Genomic DNA, 16808 nt, shown 5'->3' with positions numbered 1-16808 from the left:
TTAAACCAAGTAGCAGAAAAGAGTTAAGAGGCCTAGTCAAAAGAGGAGTGAGTCATGAGACTTGAGTTCAAGTCAGGTTCAAGTCAAGCCTTGTCACTACTAGCCATATGACCCTAAGTAAATTGCTTAACCTTTGAAAGTCACCAGCCTTCTAATTTGTAAAATGAGCAGTTTGGATCAAGTGATCTCTTCAGTCTATTCTAGCTTCAACATTCTTCTATGAATAAAGCTCCTTTAAAAAAAATAGAATTGAATACAAAAAAAAAAAAAAAAGCTCCTTTATATTTTAAACTGTGATTTTTGTATAATTCTTTTAAAAAGTATTATGGATTTTTTTTTCTTTTTAAAGATATTTACTTTTGAAGAAGTAGCGTGCAATAGGGATTGTCTATATTTTTGCCAATGTAGAGACAAAGACTTTAATTCTACAATTTGATTAAGGGCAATTAAACAAATTAATTTAATTTCTATTTCTGTGGACAAAGCACTTCGTTGGTATTGAAAAGTCAAAAAAAAAAAAAAAAAGCTGCTGCCTTTAAAGAGCTTCTGCTTTGTGGGGGAAAGTGTGCACAAAAAAGTAAATACAACATTTTGTGGATTAACATAAAATATCTCAATGCTCCTTTTTAGTTCTACATTTTTTAAACCTAATCCTCAATAACCCAGATGATATATTCCTGTTAGGTTACTTTTAAATCCTGTTTGTTTCCTCTTCATCCTTTTAAGCAGTCCTTTTTTCCTTTTTGTTTCTTCCTTTCCTCCTTGCCAATTAGAGATAAAAGAAACTTTTGTGTCAAGGACCCTTTAAACCAGGGGTGTGCTGGAGTCAGCTTGAGCCAGCTGCTGAGAGCTAATTGTTAAACTTTCAGTATGAACATTTTCACCTTGGAAGTCAGCAAATTTTACAATAAGGGCTGGATTTATGGTTTTGTTGATTGTCTAGACCTAAGGAAGTAATAGAAAAAAACATTAAAAATATAGACTGAATTTGTGTGTTATGCATACATTTTATTTTTGGAGAGCCAGTTGTTAAATATATGACATTCATAGAAAAACCTTACTTAATAAAGGTTTGTTGGAAGCTTTTCTGGAAAAATTTAAAAATACAGATGCCTGGGAAGGGTAACACACTGGTGTAAGGGAGTTTCAGTTCAGAATATAAATTATATCAGATCTTTTTCAGCACTTAATGAGAGAAAGAAGAATAGAAGGCAGAAAACTTTTGGGCCAAGTGATGGATAGACAGAGTAGTCCTTGCCATAGAGCGTTTAGAGAAGAAGCAGGAAAAGAGAAAAATATTCAGAGAAAATGAAGTTTGATATATTCATTTACAATTTTGTAGCTGTTAATTTCATTGTGCACTTACAAATCTAAGCAATGAATATGACCCCATTATGGTCATGTTATACTGTTCTACTGTTTAGCATGACATATCATCTATTTTTTGATACCTGAAATTGTATTTTTAAGAGTGTAGGAACCCTTAATTTTATAATTAGATCTTGAAAAGTAAAGGATTGGAACTAACTCCTGGGTATAGAAATTGATGCTTCAAGCAAAGTGAATAAATTAACTAATCAACTGACAGAAAAAAATTATTTTCTAATTTGATTGGACAATGGATCACATGTGCTTGGAAACCTGTGTTGATATCAGGCTTTGTCATATCTAATTAAAAGACTTTCCCCTCTTTGAGTCTCAATTTCCTTATCTAAAAAATGAGAAATTTCATCCGGGTGATGTGGAAGATTCTTTCTAGGTTTAACATTTGATAATTAAGAGAGTAGAGACATAAGACCCTGGAGCAGGATTACCATCATCTAGTGAAGGGTGCTAAGGGCAGAAGGCAAAACTACAAAAACTTCACAGCTATGTTTACATTACTTTTTTTTTTTTACTTTTTTGTTTGGTCAAGGCAATTTGGGTTAAGTGACTTGCTCAAGGTCACACAGCTAGTAAGAATTAAGGTACTCTATCTTCTGTGCCATCTAGTTGTTCCTCTTCTTTACTTTTAACCTTGCTGTCCCTTAACAGTACAGAATTTCTAGATCAGGCCACAAAAATGTCTTTATCCCTGCATTCATTCATCCCTGGACTTCTTTCAATGGAAGAACCCTTCTACTACCCATAAACCCCCTCCCTTGCTCTTAATCTTAGTCCTATAATGCACGAGTTCTTCTCAAAACCTCTGCTTTAAGGAGTATGCTCAGACTACCATGACATCACTTCCCTCCATAAAATCTACTTGACCTTCTAGATTACTATCCTCTCAACCTCCCTCTTTTCAATTTCTTTTTATGAGTTGTCTTCTCCCATTAGAATGTTAGGATCTTTGCCATCAGACATTGTCTTTCTTTCTGCTTACATTTGTATTTCCAGAATTTAAAAATCACAAGCTGCCTGGCACAGTGTTTAATAAATACTTTTTGACTTGAAACTTGTTGACATGTACATTTTATATCAAAGTTATAGAAACATAAGTAGCCCTCGTTCATCTAAAATTCACCCATTTTGTTTGTTTGGTTTGGTTTTGAACATGATGGATACCTTTCAAAAGTAATTTTATTCCCATGAAAAGTAGTGCTACTTTATCAATCTGGCTTTTCTCACCTCCACTCCTATCCCTTTGTCAGATGGAATTAGTACATTTTAAACTGAATAGCAGCTTAAAAAGGAAATCTGTTAGTTTAAGGTGAGGGAAGAAGTCTGTTTGATATACTGGTATTTGTACATTTTCTCAGTGTAGAATATTTGATTAGTTTAAGGTATTTTTAACTTTAATAGTCAATATAATATAATATTTATTAGAACAAGTAAGATCCTATATTTACAAATTTTCTAGTTTCCTTGCAATATGAGACCACAGTATTTTAAGCTCCATTTCCCCGCCCCCCTCCCAATTTTAGTGTCTAACATAGTGCCTACTGTCTATAGTAGGAATTTAATAAATATTCCACAAATTCAACTGACACTATTAATAATTATTGTTTATGTATTCAAGTATATGAAAAAGAACGAATGAAGGACAAATATTTTTTCTGTTTCTCATATCTATAAGTTATATTTCAGTTAACAGAAAGAAGTTGGTGTTATTTGTGTTATGGTCCAAATGTCCTTCGGTCCACAAATAGGACGTATATGGCTACAAAGGCCACTATATTTGTCAGAGCCATAATTAGCAATGTATTTTAGTGTTGGTGGCACAAGTCACCTTTGATTCAGTTGAAGGGAAATGGATGGAAAAGAAGTTGCCTGGGACTAACTTCATAATACCTGAGAGCTTCCTGTTTTAACTTTTATTGTTTCTGAGTAGGTCATAACTTAATTCTTCCTAAGCTACTGCAGAACTGCTAGTATTATCCAAACCCATTAAAATGTAGAGCCTGAGGCAAAACTCTGGTGGCTCCCATCCTAGTTTTTGTACCCTTGAAGACATGACACATACTTAAGCCATTGCTTAAAAAGAGCCACTTCATTCCTAATTATAGGTGGTTGTCCTCTAGAGTTCAGCTTTTTAAACTTAAGGGTCACTATTCCATATGGGGTCTGGTAACTGAATGAATTATGATTTATTATCAGTAAATGTTAGATTTGTATACCTAATTTATATAACTATCTACCTGGGATCATGTAAAATTTTCTCAAGTGACAAGAGTTGAAAAAATTTAAAAAGCTTTGCTCTAGAAAAATGCTTCCATGTCCTCTTGAGGCAGCTGCTGCTTGCATTTTTTTTAGCATTTAACCACTGGGGTAAAGATGTAGTCCATGCATTTTTTCAGTATTTTGTCTGACCACCCATTTTTTAATCACCCCACTTCAGTTTATCATTTAGCAGCTGCTTGGGCAGCTGAATGGTGCACATACGTGCACACACACACACACACATACATATAAAAATATATACATATGTATACATATACATATACTCACATACATATATAATATTCTACATAGTAGAACTGCATTGCTCCAAACAGTATATTATTGGTAAACTGACTATATTCTAGGACTTTTACGTGACTAAGAATATCTTGGAGCTGATGCTGATGAAACTTCAAATCTGGAACCCATCCTTTTAATTTAGAGATAAGAACTATAAGCATCTAGTTTCTGATCTCTCTCCAGTGTTCTTGATACACATAATAGTGAATGCCACCATTCTGCAAAATATTTAGATTAGCCTAGAAAACTAATGCTGCATTTATTGTATCTTTAATGGAAATATCTAATAGAAGGAAAGCATTGGAATTAAGAGAGTTTAGGGAAGGTTTGCTGTAGGAGATGGGATTTTAGTTGGGATTTAAAGATTAGGATCTTACAGGAAGGTAATATGTTATAACAGGATTTTAACCCAAGCTTTCTGATTTTCCAAATTTAGAAAGTCAATTACTCTACTCTTTGAAGCACTGTTATAAGAGCAGTGAAACCACCATGGTCCAGAGATCATACAAAAAAGCTCTATCTATATTTTCTGCATAAATTTTGGGAACTCTTAAGTCTTTTTTATAGCAATTTACTTAAATCTTTGTACAGTTTTAGTGGGAGCGGGGGAGAAACATCATGGGATTTTGAAATTAGAAAAGTGGTTCAATTTCCAAGTTTGCTACATGTTAGCTATATAAATGTGCAAATTCTTTTAATTTCTTGGGCCTTCCGGTTCCTTATAGGTAAAATGAATTATCTTCACAATCTCTCTCTCATAGGGTTATTGTGAGGAAAATGTTTTGTGACTTATAGAATGGTTTAAAATGCAAGCTACTTATTACATTTATAAACCTATTAGAAAGTGTCACTTAAATTTTATATGTCTCCTACTACCTATCACAGTAGAAGTTGGGTCCATTTATTTTGTCTTCGTATTCATAATACTAGCAGTGTGGCCTGTAGATAACAACTAATAAAAGCTTATTGCATTGAATTTAATTAAGAAAAATTTATTGGATAAGTGAATGAAAAGTGATTATATATTCCCTATAAAGCTTCCAAAGATGTCTTAATGATAGTATAGGATAATACTGTTTCTAGTGCATAGATTTAGAGTAGGAAAGAACCTGATTGGGTCATGCAATCCAATAATCTCATTTTGCAGAAAAAGTAAGAGACTCAATCAAATGAAGTGATTTGCCCAAGATGGAGAAGATTTAAATCCAGTTCTATCCTGCAGATATAGCATGTTTCCAAGTCATTATTTTCCTTTGGTACTTATTTCTGTGCTTGTGCTTCGCCTATAATAATAAAAAAAAAAAAACCTGGAGAGACTAAGAAAATTTGAATGAAAAGGGTATAGAATTTAAAAAGGAAGAGGAAATATATATATATATATATATATATATATATATATATAATATATATATAAAGGAACAGAAAAAGAAGAAAAAAGAATTAGCAAGAGGTGAAGAAATAGGCAGCATCTCTATAAACTCAAATCATTTAATTGAAAAATATTGTTAGTTACCTTGGACCAATGTAAACATCATCATAAAGCAGATTTATGAAGTAAAGGGAAATTGTAGCACAGTTTTCCTTCGGAAATCAGCTTTAAGGAGGTAGACAATCAATGAACAATTATTGAGCATTTATTAGAGGTAAAGCATTGTACTAAACCCCAAAATCTGGTGTTCACCTAGTGACTTCCACCTAGTGGAATCAATCACTCAAACATTTTTTTATTGGTAAGAGAATAGTGTCTTTAAAAATGTTATCATTGGATTCAAGGCACCTTGACTTAAGGACACACTGATGATGTCCAAATCCTGTTGCTTTCTCTGTGTAGTCTCGAGCAATACATAACCACTGTGAACCTCAGTTTCTTCATCTATGAAAACAAAATATTATAGATGAATTGAGGTCTCTCCAGGCTAACTGTATCCTCTCAAATACTGCTTCCTACTGCAAAAATTACTTCATATTGGTTCATCCAGGAGTTCTCAGACGTTACCTGTCAATATTGAATACATAATCAGCAGTGAAATCCAGACCTTCCTTTATAGGACTTTTCCTAAGGAGCCCCTTTCCCTCCCCAGTTGCCAACTATCCAAAGTTTGATTTGTTCATCCAAACAGACAACACTCTCCATTGATTTTTCCCCCGGGCTAACACCCCCAATTCATGCTCCAGCCCCATGACTCCCATTTCTTACAAAGGAGAAGAGCAGAGCAGAGGGGGCATCTTCCGCGGGATCTCCACCATACTGGTGATGACTTTCTCTAGGAACTCTCACTTAGAACTCCTAGACTGAGCTAAAACCCCTAGTGCTAGCCAAGAGAGGCAAGAAGCTGGAGGGGTGACGGGGACTTGTAAGGGCCCACAAGGAGTAGGCTCCCATATCCCAAGTTCAACCATTTCCCATTCCCAGCAACTTTACCCAGCGCGACCACACAAACCTTTAAAGCTAGGGAAGAGAAAATTACCGCCTTTCCTACAAGGGACCGGCCAACCCCTGAGGTCTGGGGTTTCTGCTCCAGCAGCCAGGATGAGCCATGGGGACTGCAGGGGGAGGGGTAAGAGAGTAGGTGGGGGGAGGGAAGCTCGAACGCGTGAGGCTTCCGAGGGAAAGTGAGAGGGGAGGGAGGACAGGACTCACCCGCTTTCTCTCACATAAGCACAGGCAGAGGGCGCATCAGTCATGCCCTCCCCCTGCGACCGCCGCCGCCGCCGCCGCTGCTGCTGCTGCTGCTGCCGCTGCCGCGGCCGCACAGCTCCACGCGCTGAGGACGTCCGAGCACCCGGGACCCTGCAGCTGCTGCTGCCTCCGCCGCCGCCGCTGCTTCTGCTGCTGCCCGTGCCACTGCCAGGAGCTCCGAAGCTGGCCAAGTCAGGGAACTGAGCCGCAGCCTTTTTCGCCGCTGCTTTTGCCCCCCTCGCCCCCCAACAGCCCTAACAGCCCCACTACAGACTCTGGCTGCTGCTATTGCCCCTTCGAGGGGATTACTTAGGGGAAAGAAGGGAAGGGGGGTGGGGGGAACAATCCGTGGTATTTAAGACTTTTTAAAGGGGTGTGTGTTTATGCACTTCCCCCCTCCCCAAAGAAAAACAAAAGGAGTGGGGGTGACTTTTCCTCTTGTTCTCCCTTCACCTCCCAGTCTCCTGAATGAGGAGAACTCGGATGTCCGGTTTCCTGTAAGGGTTTTTACCTGACAAGCTCCAACTTACCCTAGCAGTTACTTGGAGAGCAACTTGAAAAAAGTTTGGAGCCCCCGCGCAACGGAGCCGCCACCGCTGCCGCCTCTTGTCCGTCCCCCAGGCTTTTTACTGGCTAGATATCGGGGGCAAGGAAAATCAGGAGCGCTCACCATTGCTGGGGCACCCAAGCCCCCACCCCCTGCCCCCCCGTAAACTCACTAGTCTCCCCCACCCCTTTCCCACCCCGCCCCAACCCCCCCCCGCAAGGAACTTGTTCACCATGCACTTGCTGGGATTATTCTCCCTGGTCTGCTCCCTGATTGCTGCAGCTCTGCTCCTGGGACCTCGGCCGCCTGCCGCAGCTGCGGCTTATGAATCGGGACAGGGATATTACGAGGAAGAGCCGGATCTGGGAGACGCGAAGGTAAGTGCTGTCCTTACTGCTGCTCCTGCTGCCTCTGGGGGAAGACACTGGCACAGTCGTCTAGTGTACACCACAGTGTACACTAACTAATCTGCCCTAAGAGAAAGTTTGTGTGGTCTTATAACCTTTGGGAAGTTGGGGTTAAGGATATGGAGATCTGTTCTTATTTTTACCGAAGAAAGAAACTTACAAACTTCTGTAAAATGAAGGTGAGGTGGGAGTGGGATGGGAACGAGGGGGTTAAGAGGCGCTTTCAAATTAGAAACACAACTACACAATTTCAGTTAAGTAACTAAAGAGATGCCTAGTAATGCTAATGCGATCCCAATGGATGTATATAGTCCAAGTGTTGTAACTCTCAGTCGAAGACAGGGTAGCAGAAGTGCGCCTTCCCAGGCAAATCAATGGTACATGAAGGCAATTTTGTCCGTGGGCATAGATGACCAGTCAACCTACAAGATTTCATTGAGTCGCTATGTTTCGGGGAAGCTCACTCAGGCGCCTTGGAGGGAGTGGGGAGGAAAACGAATACAAAAGGGGTAGAAGAGACTAATAACTAGGGAAAGGTGGGTGGATTAAGAAGCCACAACCACACTTGGTGAAAGAAGCTTGTTCAATTTCAGATAAAACTGAAGATGATTCTTAGGTCCTTATAAAAACCAGGGTTGTTTTCTCTTTTAAAGCTGAAATTCTGAGATCTCTTAATGATATGCTGAAGATTAATCAAGTTTGTTAAGAGTTGTAACAAATCCCAAATTTGTTTTCAAATTCAGCATTGTTGCTGGTGAGGAGCACTTAAGAATCCTTAGTTTTCAGCCTGAGGTTTAGCTGCTTTGCCTTTAAACTTGTTTCTTGATCTGCTAAAAGAAAACTGTTCCTCCAGAATGTTTTAACTTAGATCTGGTGTTGGTGAGGGGGAGTGCAGTAACAGTACTTAAACAAAACGTTGTATTATATGTTGTGTTTTATTAAATATGTTTAATATACCTGGATGGCTTTTGTGAGTACAACAATGTCTGTAGAACTCTACTAGAGTTCAATTTCAGTATATGGCACAATGCAAAGAGGCAGTCAAGAGACATGTATCTGTTCTGAGTTTTTAACGTTATTTTAAAACTTTACTCTTTTATTTATTCTCAAGTATCATTTGTTGATGTAATAGTTCTTTTATTAATGACGATTTAAAACATGTTGGCTACAGAGAGCAGAGAGATTTTTATTGCTACTAAATAGGCCAAATTATGCCTTAATTTTTTAAAATGCTGATCAAATTCATTTTGAATTGTTTAGCAACAAAACTTTTAGAATATTTGAATGAATCGGAAGAATCAACTGTACATCACTTTAATGAATCTTTTCCTAGTTTGTGTAAATTTTTTTCAGTAAACTAAAGAAAATTCATCATTGAGTTAATTACCTAGCTTTTAAAAAATGCAACGACTATTCAATTTAATAAATAAATGAATGTCATATAAAAGATGACCTTAACATAATTTGTAAACTGACCCCAAATTATTAGTTTAGTTAATTAATTGAATGGTGGAAAACACTTTTGAACTATGATTATGTAAGCTTGAGTTGTGTAAAAATGAATAACAATGTATTTTATACCTCTTGAAAATAGTTTTTGTTATTAATGTTGATACTAACTATAACTACATCATTGTTAGGGATTTACTGATCTAAAGAATTATGAAATTCAATCTGGCAAGTTGCACTTTTCTTATGCTTTCAATATTATTGCACATTAATTAAGCAGATGTGACTTTGGAATCAGAAAGACCTGCCTTCTGACATATATTAGCTTTGTGACCCTTTGGGTGTAAAAGGTTAAGTGATGTCACTTAACCCATGAGCTTCACTCCTCCCAACAAGTCACATACCTTCTTCTTGTCCCCCAAATAACTTTCCAAGACTTCAAGTTACAGAAGAGTTGCTAATCTGTAGCTTTACAGTTAGACTTCCCTATAAGGATGAAATTGCAGATCTGGACCAAATGCACATGTCCACATAGTCATTTTCTCTTTCCAGAAAAGCAAAGCATTGGAGATGTGTGAGTAAAACACAATTTCTATTCTGTGATTTTTAAAATAATTTTCTTTGGTTTTGTTGAAGAACTGGGGAGTAGGATGTGGAAAGGGACACCTGAATGAGAAAACATTTGATAAAGCAAGTATGTATACTCTGGGAAAGATAACTAACTCATCTAATAGAACTGAGTTGGTTATACTCAGTGTGTTACTTTGTATATGGATGTTTGTAAGTATGGCTTCTGGGGGGAAAAGGAAGAATTAAATTTAATTTCTGAAGGAATAAATAACATTACTAATATAGAAAACAACTAATTAAATAAAAGGTTAATTATCTTTATATATGAAGTTCTTATCCCTTATAATTACTTAATTGAATTTTCCTTTTTTAAATGAAGAATTTAAATTTTTGTTTTAGAGCACACATAAATTATGTTTCAATTAAGTTTTATGTAAATTTTATGGAATATAATAGACATTTAATTCTACTTCCTAGTACCTATGTTTCTTATTAATCAGGGATAATAACAATCCTTATTAATGAATTCTAAAGGAATCTATATCATTAAGCTACTGAGATTATAGGGATACCAATCAATAAGTGCATTTCTGCTGTATTAAGTGATCTGTAACTCATTGGCTTCACAGAGTTTCCATGTAATACAATGAAACAGTAATATGCTAAATGGAATCCCAGAGATAGTGCCTTACAAGTATTTCTTTACTTACCAAACTTATGATCAAAATAGATTTTTGGAATTTAGTTCTTTATTTTCTATATGTGTTTTAATTTAAGGATTTTATAATTTATCTCCAACAGAACCTTATCTCCTCCATTTGCTTCAGATCATATAGTTAGGTGAAAGTCAAATCAGAAATGAGAGTCAGGTCTTGCTAATTCTTGGATTCTCACTGGAGCACAGGATCCTACATAATTCTAAGTGTACATTTTACTAAAAATGGTTTTAAAAATCCTTTTTCTCCAAAGTGCAATAGGCTAGGCAAAGAGTCAAAAAAGCAAAGAATTTGTTTATCTTGAGATTGCATTTAGCCAGAATTGGTGAGAGAAAGGGGAGGATAAAAAGGAGAAAACATGAAAGAGTTTAATCAAACCCAAAGGAAGAGGAAAATGTGGCAAATTGTTCAATTCAGTCTCTTATCAACATGAGATTATTTGGGATTATACACACTTTGTCATTTCATTTTAGGACATTTGCATCTTTAGAGAAGTCAGTGTAATGTAATTAAAATAATGTATTAAGTCAAAGACCTTACTAAATGTTACTCATTGTGTTATTTTGGTATAAAGGGATGCCTTGGTTGGTGATCCAAAAGACTATATCCTTATGGTACACTGTATCAGTATCCCAAGAGAAAGTATGGGCTGATAATCTTGATAAAAACAAAACATCATGAACACCAAATTGCTAATAGTGAAATAAAATATTTTAAGATATAACATTTAAGGATGATGATAAGGAAAACAACTTGCACAACATACTCCTTACTAGGTTGGATATATTATGGATCTGAGCTGGTAGAGACATTCTGATATTGTTATAAAAATTGAAAGAATTAATAAGGGCAGTTGTGTGGCCTGGTCTCAGGTATTTATTAGTAATGTGACTCTGGGCAAGTCACTTAACTCTGTTTGCCTCAGTTTCCTTATCTGTAAAGTGAACTGGAGAAGGAAATGGCAAATCATTCTAGTATGTTTGCTAAGAATACCACAAATGGGATTGTGAAGAGTTGGACATGGGTGAAAAACAACAAATTAACTTTCTTTTCTATTGTAGGTAACTTATTTTTAGGAATCATGTATTTCATACTAGCTTAATATATGAATTATCAATTTTAATAATTATTATTTTAAAATAACTAGCTGAAAGACATTTGACTATGGTACTTCATACTAAAATAAACTATAATAGGTAGCATATATATATATATATATATATATACACACATATGTATTTGCACATAATTCTATTTTTCTTATTTTATTTGTCATGTATATCTCATGTTATTTATCTACATTATATTACATTCATGTATTTATATGTAAATGGGCTTATGTCTTATAAGTCTGTATAATAATGATAATAGTTCATATTCATATAGTGCTTTAAGGTTTATATACATTATTTTATCTGATATTCCCAATATTACTGTGAAGTATGTCCTATTATTATTTCAAATTTAGAGATGAGGAAACTGAGGCTTAGGGAAATTAATCATTAAACATTTATCATGTACTCACTCATTTGAGGAGCTGTGTGCCCTCATTTGTGGCACTAAGCTAAACACTGACATCTCTCAAGGTCAAATAACTAGTAAGTGTCAGGAAGGATCTTTCCCATTCTAAGTTTAGCACTCTATTTACTGTGCCAAGAGGTCTCTTTATATTTCTGACATTGTTTAATGGAATACCCAGTTGATAAACAGATATTTTGGCTAAAATCAAATGTTTTCTATCTCATTTGTCTGTGTTCTTTGATAATGTCTTAGATAGATGTCGTAGTATCACAGAATGTTATAAGCAGAAGGGGGCCTTAAAATCATCTCAATCACCTCATTTTACAGATAAGGTAACTGAGCTTGTAATGATTAAGTGATTTAAAAAAGGTGATCCAGGTCATTAAAGACAATCAGGACTAAAACCCTAATCTTCTGCTCCTAATCTAATGCCCCATCATCATGAAATATTTGTTTAAATGCCTACTTTAGTGCCAGGGAATGTGCTACAGAGATAGAAAGGTAAAAAGCATGATTTCTCCTCAAGGAGTTTACAATCTAGTTAAAACTAAGGGCAGTTAGCAAATATAAACAAGTTTGTGGGACAGTTTGCAATAAATACTAAAAATATTTTACAGACAATAGGTGCTGCAAGAATATAAGGAAGATATCTGTCAATTGTGGAGGCTGGAGAAGACTTCATAGGGAAGGCAGAATTCAAGCAGGACTTTATTAAATAAGTAGAAAGGATTCACAAATCTGTTCTAGTTAGAGGGCATGTTGTGTCATTTGCATGACATATAGTTGAGACAATGAGTAAAAAAGTTTGACTAGAGCATTTGGTTGTGTGAAGGAAGTGAGGCAGATCAATGTAGAGATCAATGAGTTAGGATCTGAGTATGAAAACCTGGAGTTTGGAGTTTATTATGTCTTGGGCTCTTCTCTTTTGTCTATACTTTTGGTAATTTCAAATCCAGCCTTAATTTCTCCATAATGTCAACTGCTTGGTTGAAATCTCCACCTGCATGTTTGAGACATAACATATTCCAAACCAGTCTTCTACCTTTCTCAGCTAAAATCAGTTTTTCTTAACTAATCTAATTCTGTCTAGGATAATCATCTAGCTTAGCAACATGGACATCAACATCATGTATTTTAAAAGTACCTACTCTGTTTTAGGTACTGTGCTAGATATTGATGATAAGGGTTAGGGATAGAGATTCAATTTGTGATGTCATCAGAACAGGAAACTCCTGAAGGGGAAACTCCCTTTATTTCTGCAGGTTGTTATATCATCTGGCCCCTTTTTGTAAACTCTTGGAGTTTATAAAAAGTTGTCCAGAGCAGTGTGTTAAACTCAAATAGAAATGGAAACCACTAATCTATATCTAAGGAGCTCTGCAGGCCACTTAGTGACTTTGTTTCAGAATGTAATATTATTTTTTATTAAAATGTTATTTTCAAATTCCACTTTTACTTTGATTCTCATTGTACTCAGCAAATAAATATTTTTTAAAATTTAATTCTCATCACTTCTTGCTTAGACTATTTGAATAGAATCTGAATTTATTTTCTTTAATCCAGTCTTTCCTCCTAGTCTATCTTCCACACAACTTCCATATGGATATTCCTGAAGCTTAGGTTGGAACATGCCACATTCTGTTCTAAGAACTTCAGTGTTTCTTCGATCAAAAACAATCTCTTTTATTTTTTATTTAAATTAAAATCTCCTTCCAGATTGATTACATATTACTCTTTCTCATACTCCATATTCAGATAAAGTAGACTATTCAACTTCTTTCAGAAAGTAAATTTCACAAACTGTAAGCATGTTGTAAATATTCCATATTCCATGGATAGAATGCACTCCCTCTTGAATCAACCCAAGTACCACTTGTTAAGAAATATTTGACTTTCCTAAGCAAATGAAGGGTGTGACAGAGTAATCTTTAAAGAATCTTTATCGGTCAACAATATACAGGATGGCTAAATGAGTGTGGGAGAATGGTGAGAGAGACCAGAGTTAGAAATCAAGGTAAAAGATTAATGCAATAATCTAGTCTCAGAGTGATGTGAGGTTGGAGCAGTGTGGGGTGTAATGACTTGGAAGAATGTGCTAGAGACTATGAAGGAAAATTCAATTGACAGAAGTGGATGACTGATTGGATGTTGAAGAAGGAAAAATAATTCATACTTTCAAACATGGGTGAATGGAATGCTGTTGGTACCCTTGACAATTAAAAAAAATCTGCAGCTGGTTTGTTGGGGAAGCTTATTAATCAGATTTGAAATAGCTTTAAAGAATAGGATCATCAAGGTGAGCATTTTAAATTCAATTCAACTGAGACCAACAAATAACCTCTTGTTATTTATAAAAGGAAAGCATGGAATTAAATCAACAGGATTTAAACTATGTATAATATTAAGTATGATGTGTGGTAAATGTTGAGACATTAACAAATAATTACCATAATTCATCCTTCACATATTAAAATTAAACTTGAGTCACTGTATGATCTAAACTTGTCACTGTGCCTCTGTTTCCTCAACTGTAAATTTTTCTGAGACCCTTTCAGCCTAATGTTCCACATTTACTAATAACTAACAAAAGTGTAGAAATTTTTATCTACTAAGGGCCATCTCTGTGCCATCCATATGTTGCAGTATCAATAACCTTTGTCTGACATTCTACAGATTCCCACAGTTCATCCTTGCCATCTGCCCACTCTTGGTTACCTGGAGAGATTTCAGAATTCAGAAATGTAGAGTGTGTATATGGCAATATGGGGGAGGGGAGAGAGAATGTCCTTTTGCTTCTTCTTCCTAACATTTTATACATGTCCAGGTTAATGAAGCTGACTGGTCTTATAGTCCTTAAATGTCATTAGCTGGAGGTGATTCAGGGGGCAGATAGCTAATGGTGGAAAGCTGGGTTATTGACACCCTTTTCTTTGTATTGTACTTCCTGAGTACATTCTCATGCTGAAATGGTATTTCATAGTATATTGTCTATTATTCATATCCCCTCTTGCATTCCATACATGTAATACAGACTAGATGTGAGGATATCTCGCTTTAGGTATATATATTTTTAAAACATTCCATAACTTTCCGTTCATCTATGTTCTTTATTTTTGTACTCTTTGACCTTAAAGTGTTTGTTTTATAATATTTAAAGGTGAAAATGACCTTGGAGATGATCCATCTAACCTCCTATTTAGTAGCAAGAGAAAACAGACCCATGTTAGTTAAGTGAGCTGCCTAAAGTTACACAAATAGAAAGTAAAGGAGCCTGGTTTTGAACCCAAACCTTATACCTCAAAATCCACACTGCATTTCAATCAGTTGATGATTAAGTGATTATTTATATATGCTATTATTTGCACTTGTGTCCTAAGTGAAATAGGAGTCACTATTCTCAACTGTAAAATGAGGAAATTGGACCAACCGACCAGCTGAATTTTAAATTTCTTTGCAGTGGCAGTGATTCTATTTTGTTATTCACTATTCATCAAACACAGCTTAGTGGTACAGTGGATAGATCACTGGTCCTGAAGTCAGGAAGACCAGAATTCAAGTTTGGCCTCAGATACTTATTTGCTATGTGACCCTCAGCAAATCACTTTACCCTGATTGTCATCTGTAAAATGAGCTAGAGAAAGAAATGACAAACCACTCCAGTATCTTTGTCAAGAAAATCCCAAATGGGATCTTAAGAAGTTGAACTGAAATGAAAAATAATAACAATTTGTCTTACAAGAGAGTAAAAGATAATTATTTCATAAATGTAGGAACAAATGTAGAGCCAGGTTTAGGTTCAAAGAATCAAATTGAGAGATAAAAAATTGGAAAAGATATAAATAAGGAAAAATCATCTGAGAATGGCCTGAAGATTTTAGGGAATGTTCAGCTAAATATGAATCTCCATTGTCATTCGTGTGTAGTGTGTATGAGGGGGGCAGGAGGAGGGAAGGGGATTAAGTGATTTGCCCAGGGTCACACAGCTAGGAAAGTTTGTGTCTGAGACTGGATTTACACTCAAGTTCCTCTTGCTTCAGGGCTGGTGCTCTGTCCATTGCAACATCTAACTGAGCCTGTCATTCTTTTTGGAAATGACTTTGTTCTCTAAGGAGTAGATCAATAACATAACAGAGAAAAGTATTCTAATACAGTAAATAACTAATTAGTGTTATTGCCTATAGGCTAATTTCCCACCAAGACATTTACTTGAAATAAACCTGTACTTTCTTAAGTCTACCTTTTAACTAAAGGTAGCTTATGAGATAGTTAATTCATCATTGGTACAGCCAGATCCACAGGTTTGTGTGATCCCAATAAGAATTACTCATTAGTAATTAGTATATAACTTTATTACAGGAATGGTTGAAGTATATTCCCTATGACCTTTCACAAATAAATGTCTTTGAGGCATAGTTTTAGCCAGCAGAGGTCAGATTTTTTTCTTCATCTTCCAGGCATTTGCTATAATAATTTTTTTCCCAGTTGAATCATCTCTAGTCACTATACTTTATATGTGAGATATACTTAAAGTCAGTTTCTGAAAATCTGGATTTATGTACAGGACACATCAAAGGGTGCTTATTAATTGTAATGATAAGTCAGTGAAGAATTTCTTCATGCATTAAAGTATGAATGGTCTTCTTTAAAAGTATGACTTATCCAAAACTTTTAGGTATTTTTTAAATGCTTTCTCCTGTCATTTACTCTTTCTAGCGTGTGTTCTTGAATAATGTATATTATCTTTCAGGGTATAATACGTTCATAGATAAAATCCATTCGGACTCTATCTTTATATAGCCATGTGCTTGAGATTAAAGACTATTTACATTTAATTTATTCTTCAGAGGATAGAATCATGCACAAATTGTTGCTTTAAAAATATCTATATTTTTTAGATAGATAAAATAATGAATGATTTCTTCGAGTTCCTTAGTGATACAAAAAATTAATGTAGCTTGCAAAACTGTTTTTCTTGT

The 16808-nt window shown here is 35.5% G+C and overlaps 1 protein-coding gene across 1 annotated transcript in view; it reads left to right on the top strand.

Annotated features, from left to right (window-relative positions):
• Window positions 1-6599: 6599 nt before the first annotated feature.
• VEGFC (vascular endothelial growth factor C) overlaps window positions 6600-16808 on the top strand; it is a 155002-nt gene continuing 144793 nt past the window's right edge. Inside the window, exon 1 of the mRNA XM_023505844.2 lies at window positions 6600-7546. Coding sequence (XP_023361612.1) covers window positions 7403-7546 — 144 coding nt within the window. The 5' untranslated portion in view covers window positions 6600-7402. The remainder of the gene's footprint in view (window positions 7547-16808) is intronic.

Source organism: Sarcophilus harrisii, chromosome 6, assembly GCF_902635505.1.
Source record: "Sarcophilus harrisii chromosome 6, mSarHar1.11, whole genome shotgun sequence".
NCBI lineage: Eukaryota > Metazoa > Chordata > Mammalia > Dasyuromorphia > Dasyuridae > Sarcophilus > Sarcophilus harrisii.
This window is presented reverse-complemented; position numbering and strand designations above follow the sequence as displayed.